General features: G+C 45.8%; 1 protein-coding gene across 5 annotated transcripts in view; it reads left to right on the forward strand.

The window, feature by feature from the left end:
* The window catches only part of Larp1 (La ribonucleoprotein domain family, member 1), a 78,496-nt gene that overhangs the window by 24,107 nt on the left and 38,960 nt on the right, over positions 1-15,429 (forward strand). For 3 of the 5 annotated variants that reach the window (XM_013508665.1, XM_013508671.1, XM_013508674.1), the window contains exon 1: positions 8,421-8,520. In XM_013508665.1, coding sequence (XP_013364119.1) covers positions 8,436-8,520 — 85 coding nt within the window. In that variant the 5' untranslated portion in view covers positions 8,421-8,435. Of the gene's footprint in view, positions 1-1,613; positions 1,708-8,420; positions 8,521-15,056; positions 15,126-15,429 lie in introns of those variants that run through there. The other 2 variants (XM_013508667.1, XM_013508668.1) reach the window with 2 other exon arrangements.

Raw genomic sequence — 15,429 nt, forward strand, 5'->3', positions numbered from 1 at the left:
GAGGCTGCCCCACCGAGCCGAGGCGGCGTGGCGAGCGAGGCGGCGCGGAATATGGAGGCTTCTCTCGGCCTCTCCGACCGGGAAAGGTGGTAGGGCAGGGTGGGGACGTGCGCACCCTCAGGCCTCGCTTGGGCCGCCCTTCGGTCGGGCGCGGAGCGTCTAGATTCCTCGGTGTTGGTCCTTTTGAAGCGGGCCAGCGTTAAAACTGGCTGGTAGTTAGAATGATGGCCTCTGGCCTTGGCCCTGGTGCTTTTTCAAAACTCCTCCCTTTCTGCAATTGCTGTTGAGGCCGACTTAGTTTAAACGGTTAGAACAGGGAAAGTTGCAGGGGAGAGCTTGGTGCCTTTGCATTCGGAGGCACTGTCGGCTCTCAGTCCTGGGGAAGTCAAGACAACTATTCCTCAGAACAGCGCTTTGCTATTCATATGTTCCAGGTTGGTTTATTTGCAGGAGGTATTTAGGATTTATGAGTATTATCTGAAACTGTTCTCTTCCTTTTACCCTGCCCCCGCCCCTTTCGAGAACAACCCCCCAACCCGTTCAGAGCCCTCTTATGCAAAGGGCGGTGCCGAAACTTCCATTTTCTTTCAAATCTCTCCTATGCACCCACAAAGTAAGGGAAACCAACTTTAAGGGACTCTTTGGTCCCCCGCCCCCTTTAAACTCAGAGGTATAATCATCCCCAGGAGAGAGCACTCCTCAGAAGTTTAAATAGGTCTGCTCATCCAGGCTGCTTGCTGCTTAGCTAATGGTGAACCTGCCTTGTGGGTTTTAAATCAGCCATGACATCAGGTGGTATGGGGTGCCTGAGCTGGCGTTTTTGTGTAAGTTCAGGGGCCCTTGATAGCTTGCGTCACTGGGCTTATTGATCGTGGGAAGAAGACAGCTTGGCTGGCATCTTGCCTTTCCCTGTGAGCATATAAGCTGACTTGCTGTACATGCCCAAAGCAGAAAGTTTGCTCCGTTCTTGTTTTTCTGGAATCTGAGGCAAGAGAGTACCTACTTGTTGGCTACAGTCTTTGGAATAGTCTTTGACAGACTGAGATACCTCAGTAGCTTCTCTGTTTAAGCCTGTTACTCGGGCTTGGATGCTTTCTGAGGCAGAATTCTGCGGTTTGGTTGTCTGCTAAGGTTAGGTGGTGGCCTTTTCTGTGGAGCCAGCATGGAGCTCTACTGCCCCTTTCCAGCCCTAGTTTTATTCGTATCTTGGACACGTTTGTATGTGACACCAGTGGAGTAGCTGTGTGGTCTTGGGACTTTTTGTGTTCTGTGATGCATATGTTTTTGGGAATCTGAAATGAGTGCCTCATAAGCTAAAAGCTTTCCAAAGCTTGCTGCAAATGCCTATTTTTAGCCCTCGTTTGGCTCAGATGCTAGTGTTTCAGTTCTTTAAGGGACACAAGCAGTAACTGGTAATAAAATTCGCTTTACAGTCTCTCTCCTTTCTTGTGGGGTTCTCTTTTCGGTTTAAGCTTCCACAACTTAGGTTTGTAGTTTTAAGTCTTGAGGTTTGCGTTTTGGCATTTTGGGTTACCTTTATCTCCTGGAATATTTTGAAAAACGTTTAAATTTTTTTCCTTATTTCAGCCACACCTCTTCTAAGTGCAAGATGCCTAAGTTAAAAGAAGATGGGGTACATAGCAGCGGTGGCAAACCTATGGCATGCATACCACAGCACCTGTTTGATATCGTTGAGAGCTCTAAAAGGTTCGCCACCGCTGATACATAGTAAATGCAGGGATCAAACTGCAAGAGTTCAAGTGCTCACTCTACCACTTGTTAGCTGTGCCTCTGTGTGCAAGTTACTTGACCATTCTGTGTCTCTGTCTCCATTTGTGTAATAGGTGCTAATTTATGATGTACCTGCGTCGTGCGGCCATTGTGAGCTTTCACTGTGATGATTCATGTAAATTATTTAGTCCATGCCCAGCATGTGGTAGCTGTTAGGGTGTCTGGGAGAATGTGGGACTTTCTGAGACTTTACTCTGGGTTTCAGTTTTTCTGCACCTGTGAAGTGAGAGAGCTGGGGAATAGGGATCTTCCCTCTTTTTTTGTTGTGTCAGTACTCCTGAAATAAGTGGGATCACTCCTTAAAAACTGACCTTCGCTTGTCTGCAGACACGAGGGGCATGTGTGGATAACCTTAAAGGTTGGTGACCCAAAGAATTGACTGCTTTTGCTTTTTGTTAATATTTTAATTTGTCTTTTGTAAATTCTACTGGGGGAGTGTGCATGTACCTGGGGGAATAGGGCAGCCTAACTGAATGAAAGTCTGTGGCTGATGCACATGCCCTGCAAGCTTCCACCACACCACTAGGGGTAACCAGTAGGTCTGTTGTGTGCTGTACTCACACTTCTCGCTTGGTAAGAAGGCTAGTGATAGATCTCCAGGAAGGTTTAAGACTCAAGTGTTCATGCCTTGGGCGTATTTCTTTTTTGTTGTTGTTGTTGTTCCTGTGAAGTATCATTGATTTCACAAAATAAAAAAGATCGTTTCACAAAATAAAAAAATCATTAAAAATCAGTTTTGAAAAGCTGACCTGTGGTACCCCAGAGATCCTCTGGCACACTGAGCCAGCTGCAAATCAACCTCTTCTGGTTTCCTTCCTGGAGTTGGGCCCTTCAGCAGATTCCTTGGCTGTACTAGTTGTATGTTGGTGTGGATCGGGGGTGTCCTTGGGACCTCACGCAGTCAGATCTACTTGGGACCCTGCCCCTTTCCTCAGCACAGCAGAGTAGACTGCAGGGAAGTAAAGATTCTGGCCGTGGATGCAGTTATCTGTACTTTTGAGTCCTGGCTGTGCTGCATGTTAAACTGAGCTTTTCTGAACCACTGTTGCTTCGTCCACTAAATGAGATTAATAATTGTGGCTATTTCTGAGTGTGGTAAGAATTAAATTTGATGTTTGTGAAGCTCTCAGCAAAGTGCCAGGCACAAAGGTAACACTTAATAAATGCTGCCCATCTGGTAATTTTTATTTAAAATTTTTTGTAATGAATGATTAATCTAATTATGAGTGTTAATTCCATTTTTGATCATGCTTCTGGCCAGCAAGGTGACACCAGCATCCCTTGTGCTTTCTTTGCCTCTGTTTCTTCATCTGCAAAAAGGAGGAATTGAATTACATTGAATGTCAAAAGGGTTTTTTTTTTTAGTGTCAAAGCCATTTTCTGCTCTAATAAACCCCCTCCTCAAAAGAAAGAAACTGAAATAGAGCCTTGTATATACCCTTATCCTTACATTTGCCATTGTGGCAATGCATTCATTTGGAATCCAAGCTCTGAAAGCTGGAGAAATGCTTTTGGCCTTTAGGAACCTTACTTAATGGCTTCGGATGCATAACGGACACCCAGGCATTACGTGTCTTCTTCCAGGGTGATAATGAACAGTTCACGCCACCCCCTAAGAACGTTTTTCCCACCAAATAGTGTACCCAGTGCTAATAAGACTAGGTCTAATTCGTAGGGAAAATGGGGGTAAAGGAACAAATTAATTGTGAGGTAGCGGTTACCCAGTTTGTAAATGTGAGAAATTCTGTAAGATGTTTTTTAATTAAAAAATAACGTTTTTAAAGGGAAAATTGTTACAGATAAATGAAACTAATCATTGTATTGTTGTGGGTCTTATCTGAATTCTGATTGGAACAAACTGGGCTGTAAGGAGATATTTTGGTAACAGTTGAGAGAATTTGAGCATTTTAGTTTATGTTAAGGAATCGTCTTAGGAGCTGTAATAAAGTTATCTTTGTGTGTGTGGGGTGTGTACAATATTAAGATTGAACCCAGAAACAGCCTTTTCCCTGAACTATATCCCATATATATACATATATTTATATTTTTTTGGGGGGGTATTGGAATAGAACTCACAACCTCACACTTGCCAGGCAGGTGCTGTGCTGTTGGGCTATATCCCTGGCCTCTGGTTCATTTATTTTTGTTTTGAGAGAATGGTCTTGCTAATTTGGTTGGGTTGGGTGAAACTTGCTGTCCTCCTGCCTCAACCTCCCAGAGTGCTGGTATTACAGGTCTGTGCCTCCTGGTTTAGGTTATTCATCTATTCTTAAAAGTCTGATGAGTACACACTAAGAAATGCTAAATTAGCCTGGGGAGAGGAGACCTGCGGTTTTTTTCTGTTCAGGTCACTTTTTCTTCCCCTAAAGAAAGCACACAACTAGGAGAGCCTGTTGAGGGAATGAAGCGGCCTTCACCTGCACCCTTCAGCCATCCTGGCCCTGCTTACGGAGCAGGAGTGAGTAGGGAAGTGTGTGCGTCTAGCAGGTCCCGGAGGTGCTGAGGAGACATTGGGTCTGTAGGGGTGCAGGGCAGTCACAAGCTCTCCTGAGCTCCAGACCCGCAGAGAGACTGAGTCTGTGCTGATATGTCTGCATCTTCAGTGGGACAGAAGCTGGAACAGACTTTTCTTCCCTTTTACTCTGCACTCTTTTCTGGGAGGTGGGCCGAGAGAAGACGAGGAGCAGGCATGAAACCCAGAAACCTCCTTAAAATGGAGAGCGTGGCAGCTGGGAGTCGCCCCTATTTGCAAAATCCAAGACAAGTTCCGAGTGAGTAATTAGGTTAAAGGCTCTTGGGTGCCCCAGTCCAGGCTCACAAACCATCTCGACCTAAGAATGTGGCCAGGAGAGAGGAGGCCTTAACATGCCTGGAATTGAAGAACTTCATCATTCTGTTTCTTTACCCTTGGGTTTGAGCCCAGGTCCTCTTGGATGCTAGGCAAGTGCTCTGCCACTAAGCTACCTCCCGTAGCTAGCCCTTTCAATTTTTTTTCTTGTTGGGGGGCACCTTAAGTTGCCTGAGCTGTCCTTAAACTTGGAGTCCTTCTGCCTCAGGCTCCCAAGTAGCTGGAGTTACAGGTGTGTGCTGTCATACTCGTCAAGGAATAAGTCTTGATCTCAGGCTAATGAAAATACAGGAAACAGCACAGTGATGTGAAAGGGGAAGGTGGTGGACTTTGAACATGGGCATTTGCCCCGTTTTTATTCTGTAATGTTATATAGCCTGCCTTGCCTTTGTGTCATTCATAGAATGGGACTAATCCTGGTGCTGAGGTGGTTCTGCAATCTTGTGGATTTTGAATATGGGTAGCAGAGTGTCCCATATGATGTAATTGGTGCATATTCCAGAAGATGCATTTCAAAGCCAGGTAGATGTAGATTAAGATAATTGCCTAGTCCAGGGCCGGGGGGTATAGCTCAGTGGCATAAGTGCTGGCCTGGCAAGCCTGAGGTCGTGAGTTCGATTCCTGTTACCCAAAAAAAAGGTTGATTCCCAACACACACACACACACACACACACACACACACACACACACACACACAGTTGCCTATTCCAAGGGGTTATCTGTACTTTTCCTAATTTGGAGGATCAACTGGATTTAGCTGAATTTTCAAGACAGGCTTTTTGCAGTTACCAGGGCCAGCTGGCCAACTTCCTATGGCAGATGGCTTGGGGTATGCCCCTGATGGATTTTCCAGGAAGTAGGGGGACAGTCTGGACATGGCACCTTTTTTCCTTTGGCCAGGTCTTTGGAATGGCAAAGCCCTAGGTGTGGGGGGAGATAGAGCAGAATGGGCCTTATTGATGAATTTTGTTCAGCTGGCCTAGTGAATCTGTCCTCAGTACCATTGGTAAATAGAGAAGACTCCTCCATCAGAGACCTTGTTTACAGGGCCTTTTTTTAACAACTCTCCAAACTTGTTGTGACAACCTTCACCTTACTACATACATCGCAGCCACTCAAGGTTACATTTCTTTCCCCTCTGCTTTGGAATAACGTCAAAAGCTTTCCACAGGAACTGGAGTCCACCGAAGCCAGGAGCCATCTGAGTGGATTATTTGCCTAGGCTCTGTATGGTTTTTGCTCTGCTTTCCACATGCGAATTTATTTAGGACCTTGATGACCAAGAGACAATTAATAGAAATAGTCACCCTTTACTGTTTTACCTGTTCTGCCCTGCATCAACTCAGCAGGTGCTCTTTTTATCCTCACTTTACAGATGAGTAAAGTGAGGCTGAGTGAGATTAAGCATTTTATGTCCTCCTAATTGCTTAGACTAAGAACCTGGGTCTCCTACATCTATTCCTTTGTCATCTCTTATATCATTTACCAGTACATTCTTTTGGCCCTCAAAAATGTTTGTCCAGATCTACTTAATGGCAGCTTCGTGTTGCCTGTCTGGCCCACACATCATCATTTCTCACCTGGATTATTCCAGCAGCCTCTAACTGGTCTACTGTTATTGTTGCTCAGAATTGGTGGCTTTTCATAGCCTGACCTGGTGGCTTTCAAGCCTGAAGTTCTTAGACTATACCTGATTTGCCACCCTCCCACGGTCCTTCACTTTTTGCCCTTTCCTTGCTCCCTTCCAAAATCGTTGGTCCTTGTGTTTCCTGGAGCATCCTGTGTTCCTGTGCTTCATACATTTTGTTCTGGAATGTGCTTCCCCCAGATCACTGTAACAGACGTTCTCAGACAGATTAGTGAGCTCCAACCCTGGACTGCTCCCCGTCTCTGTTACCCTGTTTCATCTTTTTTCTTAGTCCTTAGCACCAGTGGGTCGGAAACTTTGATATTTGACCACCGTTGTGTCCCCAGCAGTTGGCACATCATAGTAGGAAGTTCATTGAACACTTAGTTGGTGAATGAATGGATAAATCCACTTTTAATGACATTTGGCATACTTTGAGTGTGTGAGCCATAGAGGATATACTGTCTTGAAAATCTATTGGTAAGTGCACTCAAAATTCAATATGGAGGGAACTATGTACGGAAAAGAAAGTACAGAATGCTTTGGGAGAATAGCAGTGACACCCAGTTTAGTCTGGGTCAGAGAAGTCTGTCTCGTGGGGCAAGCAGTGGCTAACCTGAATTGGGGAGGATGGAGGAGTAGGCAATAATACAGAGAAAAGGCCTGCAGACAGCTCATGCTGGTGTGAAAAGGCGGTCTGGTCAGGGAACCAAGTTCCTGTGGCTGTACTGAGGATGACTGGAAAGGTCTTGTGATGAGTGCTGAACTACAGTTTTAGCCACAAGGACTGGCATGGTCAGATTTTTCTTTTTGTGAAAAGTAACCCTTGCTGGATGACAGAACCTCATAGGTTAAGAATATAGAGGTACCTCAGTTCATGAATGCTTCTGTTTGCAAACAATTTGGTTTTCAAACAGAAGTGTTTGGCAAAATTTTTTGCTTGCAAACTGCAGTGGGTAACAAACACAACCTTCCCCATCTTTCCCATACAAACATAAACGTGGTCATCTTTTCCAGACTCACAGAATAAACTTCAGTTCATGAACTGAGGCACCACTGTACAGTAGATGGTTTGGGGCTTACTGCTTGATCCTTTGGGGCAGAGTTCCCAGATTACAAAAAGAAGCAGACTAAGTCATTCCTGAAATGTAAATCTTGGGCAGTTACTAGCTGTCTTTTAAGGGGCAGGGAGCGGCTGGGGTTTACGGGGTATATCACTGGCTCTTCAGAAGCTGTGTTATCTGGAATGGAGCTCCCTTACTGGAGGAAGCACCATTCCTGAACTGGCTGTACTGAGCTTATGCTTGCCCACTTGCCTCTGCGGCTGTTGGGTATGTGGGAGGAAGAGAAGGTTTTGAAGTAGTGGCATGGGGCAGGGCAGGGGCAGGCTTCCAGGTAGCTAAAAGCCACTACTACTACCAGCAGGACTGCCACATGGTGAAGGACTTCCTAAGCTCACACACTGGGAAGCTTCTTTTCAGCCAGTCTCTATAGCTTGACTTTGGACTTTTTAAGGACTGGCATCTGTGTACACAAAATTTCATTCCATCAAAGGCACTTCTCCCTGGTGGCTGGACCCAGCTGTTATATTTACACCTGTGCTGAAAGCAGTGGGTTTGCATTTGCCCCCAGGTAAGTTACCAGAATTCGGAGAATTCTATGACATACTTAGGCTTACCCAGCCCAATTCCTAGCTTTTAGCTCTGTCCCCATTAATGTGCCCTTGGGTTTTTTGTTTTGTTTTGTTTTTGTTTTTGTTTTTGTTTTTGTTTTGAGGTGTGGTCATGCTTAAGTAGTCCAGGCAGCTGATCTTGAACTCATTGTCTAGCCCAGGCTGGCCTTGAACTTGTGGTGATCCTCCTGCCTCATCCTCCCAAGTTCTGGAATTCAAAGGGCTTGCTTTTTCTTTCCCTAGAATTGGAAGAGGCTGCAGAGGTTGTTGTATCAGGTTGGGATACTTTAGGTCCAGAAAGGAAGTAAGTTGTTCAAGATCACACTCAGTTCAAAGCAAGGCTGAGACTTGAATTCAACTCCTGCTGCGGTTCTGCCTTCACCTCTGGAAGAGGAAACAGAATGGAGTGATTGAGTATGGATTTTGGAGTCCATCAGACTTCTAAGTCCAGCCACTTAGCAACCTTGGACAGGTCAGTAACTTCGGGGTCTTGGTAAATGGACATGTGTCTGGAGTTCCCACCTCCTGTTGAAAATGAACGAAGGGAAGATATAGAAGTGCTTGAGCAGAGGTTAACATATAGTAAGAAGTGGTCATGCTAAGAGTTGTTTCCCTTTTGAGGCCTGGATTGTGGTCCAGGTCTTCAGTTTGCTTAAAAACCACTTAAGGATGACTTTAGCACTTCCTTGTTGCCCTGGTCCTTTTCCCCTTAACCTCTGCAGTTTGGACCTGACTGTACACCCAAAGGTAGCCTGTGTTACATCTTAAAGGCAGTTCTGACCTTGCCTTGAGTCATACAGGGGAATTTAAGGACTCTCAGGGCACAATTGAGCAGTTAGAAGCTCAGCTCGTGGTACTGTCACTGGGTGTGGTGGCGCATGCCTGTGATTGCAGCACTGGGAGGCAGAGCCAAGAGGATGGCCATGAGTTCAAGGCCAGCTTGGGCTACACAGAGAGACCCTGGCTCAACAGACAAACCCAAACCAAATATTGAGCGCTTGAGAATGCCCTTGTGGGAGAATGAGAGAGATGAGTGCAGTTGATTTACAGTAACTCCATCTTTGGTGTCTTTGAACAGCTTTGTGTTTGTTCAGGGGAGCAGAATTCTCTTGGCTTTTCTTGTTTTGTATGTGTATGAGAGAGACCAGTTGGAATCAGTGAAATAGCCTTCTTTTGGAGCCCAGGGTAGGGTAAGGTTTGAAGATGGTAAGATCAGGGTTGGATGTAGGGTGCTGCTTGTTGGAGTATGGGAAAGAGACAGGAAATCAGGAGAACACAGAAGAGGGGGCGCATTGAGACACATGTACCTTTCTAGGAGGAAGGAGTAGTTGAAGACCTAGGATTATTGCGCACAGAGAATCATGGTTTTGAGTGGGTGGCGACTGCCATTCGTCGCGAAATAGAGCGTCTGAACACACCTGTCCCATATGGGCATGCAGTTACAACTCTAGTGGCAGGTGGGAGATGGACCATTAATGGTTTTGGGCTGTAGTCAAGTAGTGACTCAGCAGTGCCTCCACATGTTTCAGATTTCATAGGAGGGAACTGAACAATTTGTTGAATGGTAACATTTGAAGAGTTTGAATGGTGACTTGCTCTACGTTCTACAGCTGTAAGTTGGCAAAGTACTTCTCTTGATTTGTTTATTCAGAAATTTTTGAATACTTATTGATGTCAGGGCCCCAGAATTCAGTGGTAAATGGACTCATTAGGATTTATATTCTGAAAGACAGGCGTCTCAGTTGGGCATTTCTATCTACGTTCTCAGGCCCAGTTTAGCCTGTGTATAAGTTTAAGTTGATTTGCATTTAAGAACTCTTTTAATCATCTACATTTAAAAGTCATAAAAATTACCTAGAAATCTAGTTCCTATTTTTCTTTAAAAAAATAAACTAAATACATACACTGGAAACCCCACTGAATTATATGCTTTAAGGAAGTAGCAGGATATATGGATTATGTCAATACGGCTGATGTGGGGCAGAACTAAATGACCTAGCTACACTAGGCCTCTTAGCACTGTTGTCCAGTGGCAGAACCCAACTCCTCTTCATTTGCAGGGTCATGGCTTGTCGCCTGTTGGCCCTTAACGTTTGCTGTGTCTGATCCAAGCTTCCCTACAGCATGGCCCAGGCTTTATATGTACGACTCAAAGGAAAAAGACTACATTCTGTCCAGCTCATGAGCCGAGGGGAAGCCTTACTCACCTCTTCAGGGAGAGTAAATGTGTTGGGTGGCTCGATGCTCCACAGCAGTGGTAGGAAGTACTGTCTGAGCTAAAGGATAGGCTTGCCAAGGAAACTTCATTGTGTTAGGCCCCAGTGAACTTACACCTTTCCCATCTGTGGCATGGGTATAGCGTTATTGTTCTTAATCTCTAAGGTCCCTTCTATCTCAGACACCCGTAGGTGTCAAGAGTAACTTAAGACGGATATTAAGTATTGGAGTGAGAAGAGGAAAGAAAGATCCTGGCTAGAGGTTTTGTGCATTGCAGTTCTTCTGTTTGAAGAATAGAACAAAGGATCATTGGAACATTCTAATTCTCTCTGGGGCAGCAGACTCCTCCAGGACTGGCCTGCTCCTTGCACAGTTGTTGATCAGATCCATTTTGGGAGTAAGATAGAAAACTGGGCAGAGAAGTGGAGACCAGCCCTCTACCCCAAATTATTTGTCTTACTGAGACACCAGGGTTCCATTCTTGCTTTGTGTAAGTGAAGGGGGGCGTTGAGCTAGACCTTGCAGGATCCTTTCACAGTAAGATTAATTTTGGTATGTCAGCTCAGAGGTCAACACTGGTTGTTGAGAGAGGTCTCACCCAGCAAGCTTTGCTTCTCCCACTCAGGTTGGGCCACCTTGAGAACGTCACCTCCTGAGCTAAGCCAGGAGCTTTAGGGTTCCTGTTCTTGGGCGTGGGGCATTCTGCTGGAGGCATCTGGAAAATGCTGGGGTGAGAAAGTGGCCCCTGGAGGTTGTGAGTACTTTTAACTGCACAGACAGTGGTGGCCTTCTCTTGATGGGGTTGCTAGAGTCAGATGTGCAGCTTCATACCAGGGAGATGACCCCCTCCTCACCTTGAGACTCAGAACCTGCATCTAGCAGAAACCAGCTCTGCATAAAGAAGGCAGGCCCATTTCAAGAGGAATTTGTATTCTGTGTGCTTGGGCTTATCTGGGTGGGCACACCATGACTTGAGCCTGGCCTTTGTGCGAACAGAATGAACTTGGCTGCCACTAAATTGAAGCTCATACCTTTTGCCTGTTTGTTAGAGCAACCTCCTGTTAGGCCTTGGGAATTCTGCTGGGAACATGACAGAAGGGGACTGTCCCTCAACCTTTACGTTCCAGGAGGGAAACAGCCAACTGGGTAGTCCAGTTACCTATTGTTACCTAACATCGCATCTCAAAATGTGGTAGCAGCTAGGCACAGTGGCTCATACATAATATCTGCAGTCTAGCTACTCAGGAGGCTGAGGCAGGGGTATTGCAAGTTTGGGGCCAGCCTTGGCAGCTAGTCTGCAGGTACATTTTCCAGTGTTGTTTCAGAGCAGAAGGACTACTGTATGGCAGCTTAGGTCCTACCCAGACATTGCCTACCCAGACGTTTCTAAAGACAGGAGATAGTGTTAGTACTCTAAAATCCTAGACCTGGACATTATGCATATCACTTTTGCCATATTCTGCTGGTCAGAATACTCGCAGATCCTGCTAAAAATGAAGGGAAGAAAAAAAAAAAAAAAATGAAGGGAAGAAAGTATGGGCACCATCTTTCTCTGCGAGCAGTACTAATTTGTAGCCATCATTAGTATCATGATAGGTCTGTATAGTGGTGAGGGCTCTGAAGAAAACAAAGCATAGCAATCTGATAGAGAAATGCCGGGTGTGGAGACAGGTGAAGAGCATTCTAGGCTGGTAGAACAGCAAGTGCATGGATGGTAGTGAATTTGAGTGGGTCCCTGGACTAAGAAGCCTGTGTAAATGAGGAGAAGGAGGGCTCAAGAAGCCAGAAGCAGAAGGCCTTTGGAGGCCAGCTTAGGGAGTCTGGACGAGGTTCCGAAGGCAGTGGTGACATGCTCAGATTTGTGCTGTAGAGAACAGAGGCTGGAGTTAGGTGGGTAGGAGGAAGCAAGGTCGAACAAGCAGTACTTCTCAGTAGGCCCTGGATAGAGGTGGAAAGTGGCTTGTTCACTCAGGTCAGATATTTTTTTTTTTTTTTCCCGCCAATTCGCTGTTTGCCCCTCATCCATGGCCACCTAAAGAGGAAGCTTTTGGATCGCTCTTTCTACTTCCTGTCCTCTCCTCACACTGTCTAGAAGCTGAGTTAGTTATGCTGTGCCTGTTGATCAGAAAGACAGGCTTTGGCTGCTAGGTGTATTCTCCCTGGTCCTGTCTTGGCCCCAGAGCCAGGCTGACTGCTGTGCTCCATGCCTGGACCTGCACCCCTACCACCCTCCCCTCAGCTCCAGGCTGGGGGAGCAGACTGCTAGAGCGGAAAGCCAGGGATTCTGAGTTTGGATTTCAGGCTTATTCTAATTTCTCATGGCTATACCTTCATTTTTTAAAACTTGTGTGGAGAGGTTGGGTCCTGTGCTCAACTGTTACTCAACACGCCTTTGTCATGTCTCTGGGCTTTGCCAGGTGCCCTAGAATCTGCTTTATGGATGTCAGGCATGCCCCAGGAAACCACCCAAAGCACCCAGGTGCACTTCACTTCTCACAAGTTTTCCAGCCCTTCTGAGCCACCATGCACATCCCATGTGTTAACTCTGTTCATTTTCACAACAGCCCTGTGGGTCTAACTAGTCATGATACTCGTTTCATAATAAAACAGTGGCTCAGCCAGACCTGGTGGTGCGTGCCTGTAATCCTGCCACTCCGAGAGGCTGAAGTAGGAGGATCTGAAGTTTGAGGCCAGGCCAGGCAATTTAGCGATCTAACTGAGACTGTCTCAAAAATAAAAAGAGCTGGGGATGATAGTTTTTGTGAAGGCCTAGAGTTTTAGTTCCCAGTACCTCAAAAAATGAAGGAAGGGAGGAAAGAAAACATTAGCTCACACAGGTTCAGTAACTTGCTTAGTGAGTAGCTAGAAGTAGAGCCCATGGCACATTGACTCCGAGGCCAATGCCCTACGTATTCCTGATGTTGCATTCTACCAGACCACAGGAGTGTACATGCTCTGCGGAGAAACTGTTCGGGGAAGAGAACCCACACAGATCTTCCTGTGCTGGAAGCCCTATGGCGCAGTCTGGAGGCTCCAGCTGTGCCCCTTGATGGGCTGGGCTCTCTAGGAATAAATCCGGTCAGTGTAAGCCAGGCCCTGGAACTTCTGATCCTCCAGGGCAGCCCTGACCCTCCTCATCTAGAGACACCCCCCTACAGCTCTGACAGGCCTCGTGCCCACCTGCTGGTAGGAGCTGTGCTGGCTTTGTACTTTACCATGCATGGTCTCCAAGCCAGCAGAAGTGGAGGGTGCTCTGCAAGCCTTGAAGGCCCTCTGGTTCTAGGTTACCAAAGGGTAGGAAATGTTTTGTTTCCTCCCTTCCTTCATGTTTTGAGGTACTGGGAATTAAACTCTAGGCCTTGACAAAAACTAACTTCTTGTTAGGCCTTTAACTTCTTGAGGGAAAAGTCTCCTCAGGTCTCTCAGTATGAATTCATTGTAGGATAATGTCCAAGTATATTTTAGCAAAAAGTAAAACAATCTTTGGCCGGTTTTTCTCTCCCAACCACCGTAAATACTAAACACTGATAGAATTGTGTATCTAAGGCGTGCTACCTGCCTAATACAAATATAATGCAAACACGTAAGTAATTTGAAACTTTAATAAACATTTTTAAGAATAAAAGATGAAATCCATTTTAATGTAATCCAGTATATTAAAAATATCATTTCAATGTAACCAGCATAATTATTAATGGTTTTTTTACATGTTTTATACTGTTTTGAAAAATATAATGTGTCGTTTATACTTAAAGCACTTTTCAGTTTGGACCGAGCCTGTCCTAACTACTCACTATCCACATGGGGTTGTCATACTGGACAGTACATGTTGAGTATATGAGTATAAGCCTACATATACATGTATACACACACCCTTTTTTTAAAGGTAAAATGGGATCATAATGCACTCCTGACTGTCCTCTCACTTAGAAATGTAGACTTTGGAGGGCATTTATCTTCTTTTATAACACCCCAAATAGTGTTGGTGAGGAAGGTAGCATTTTCCTGATGAGAAAGAAAGGGGAAGGAGCTGGCCCAGTGCTACATCACGGCGGTGAAGGCTCGCACAGGTCAGCTCCACACCTGTGAGTCTCTCCTCTTACTGTCTTTTGCATGCAGAGCATCCTGAGGTTGAGCTGAGACTACTGAGCCCGCCAGACTTCACACGTACATGTGTGCACACGCATGCACTGTACTGTGTACTTTGCTGAGGGAAGCAGGCCCAAGCTGTTTACTGGGGCTGCCACATGGGTACAGTGTAAAAACAGGTACATGGAACATCCGATCTGATGTTCTTCCTTTCATGCCCAGCTGCTTGCTGCCTGGGTTTGGAACTAGCTGAAGTTCCAGTGGATGGTGAGAAAGCCCCTGTTTGTGTGGACATGCCCTCAAGCCTACAGCACACGTCTGTTGGAAAGGGGCCAGCAGTGGCCCTTGTCTCCTGAGAACAAATGTGGATAGGCAGTGGGAAAAAGAACATTTGGGCCAGAGTGGGTGCATAAAGGGATATGGGTTGGCCTGGGTGGCATCAGACATTAGAAATCTATAAATAATTTGTGAAAGTCTTGCACCCCTCATGCAGAGACATGGGTATGACTGACACCCCACTTCCTTGTGGCAAGGGTCTTATTCCTTCAGGTCTGAGACGTGGGAGCCTGATTTTGTTTTTTCTTTGTTTCCCTTCACCCAAAACTACGCCTTCATTTTTTTGGACTGCACCCTAGATGTACCTGTCGGTCTTGAAGTGGCCTCTGTCATCCCTTTGAAAGACGGCTGAGATAAGTAGCAGATCTTAGATTAGGCCACAGATGAAAAGGACATAATTACTGGTGATTGGGGTTTGAAGACCAGGTAGATCCAGGGAATCCAACCTACCTGACCCATTCTTGTTTCTCATGCAGAGAATAGCAGCTTCATGCTTAGGATCTTGAGCCCAGTCTTCCCAAGTTGGACTTGCTTCAGAAACCCAGGTGACATAGTTTGCACTCTTGGGAGCTCTTTTTTCCTGGGACTGGGCAGGACATCGCTCAAGATGGCACCTGCCAGAGCTGAGAAGTCTAGGCCACTATCTTCATTTCTTCTGGAGTCTTATCAAAACCTGCTGTTGGAGGGGTTGGCATTGCCCTTGGGATAACCCTTAAGATTTTATAGAAGTTTACAAGACATTTGCTCCTATCGTTTGCATTCTCACAGGTGATCTTGAAGTAGGTGGTAGTTGGCTTTTTTTTCCTAGAGAATTTCAGGTTTCTCAAGGTTAAGGAACTGCTTGGGGTC

This window comes from Chinchilla lanigera, unplaced genomic scaffold (assembly GCF_000276665.1).
Source record: "Chinchilla lanigera isolate Chin_1 unplaced genomic scaffold, ChiLan1.0 scaffold00007, whole genome shotgun sequence".
NCBI lineage: Eukaryota > Metazoa > Chordata > Mammalia > Rodentia > Chinchillidae > Chinchilla > Chinchilla lanigera.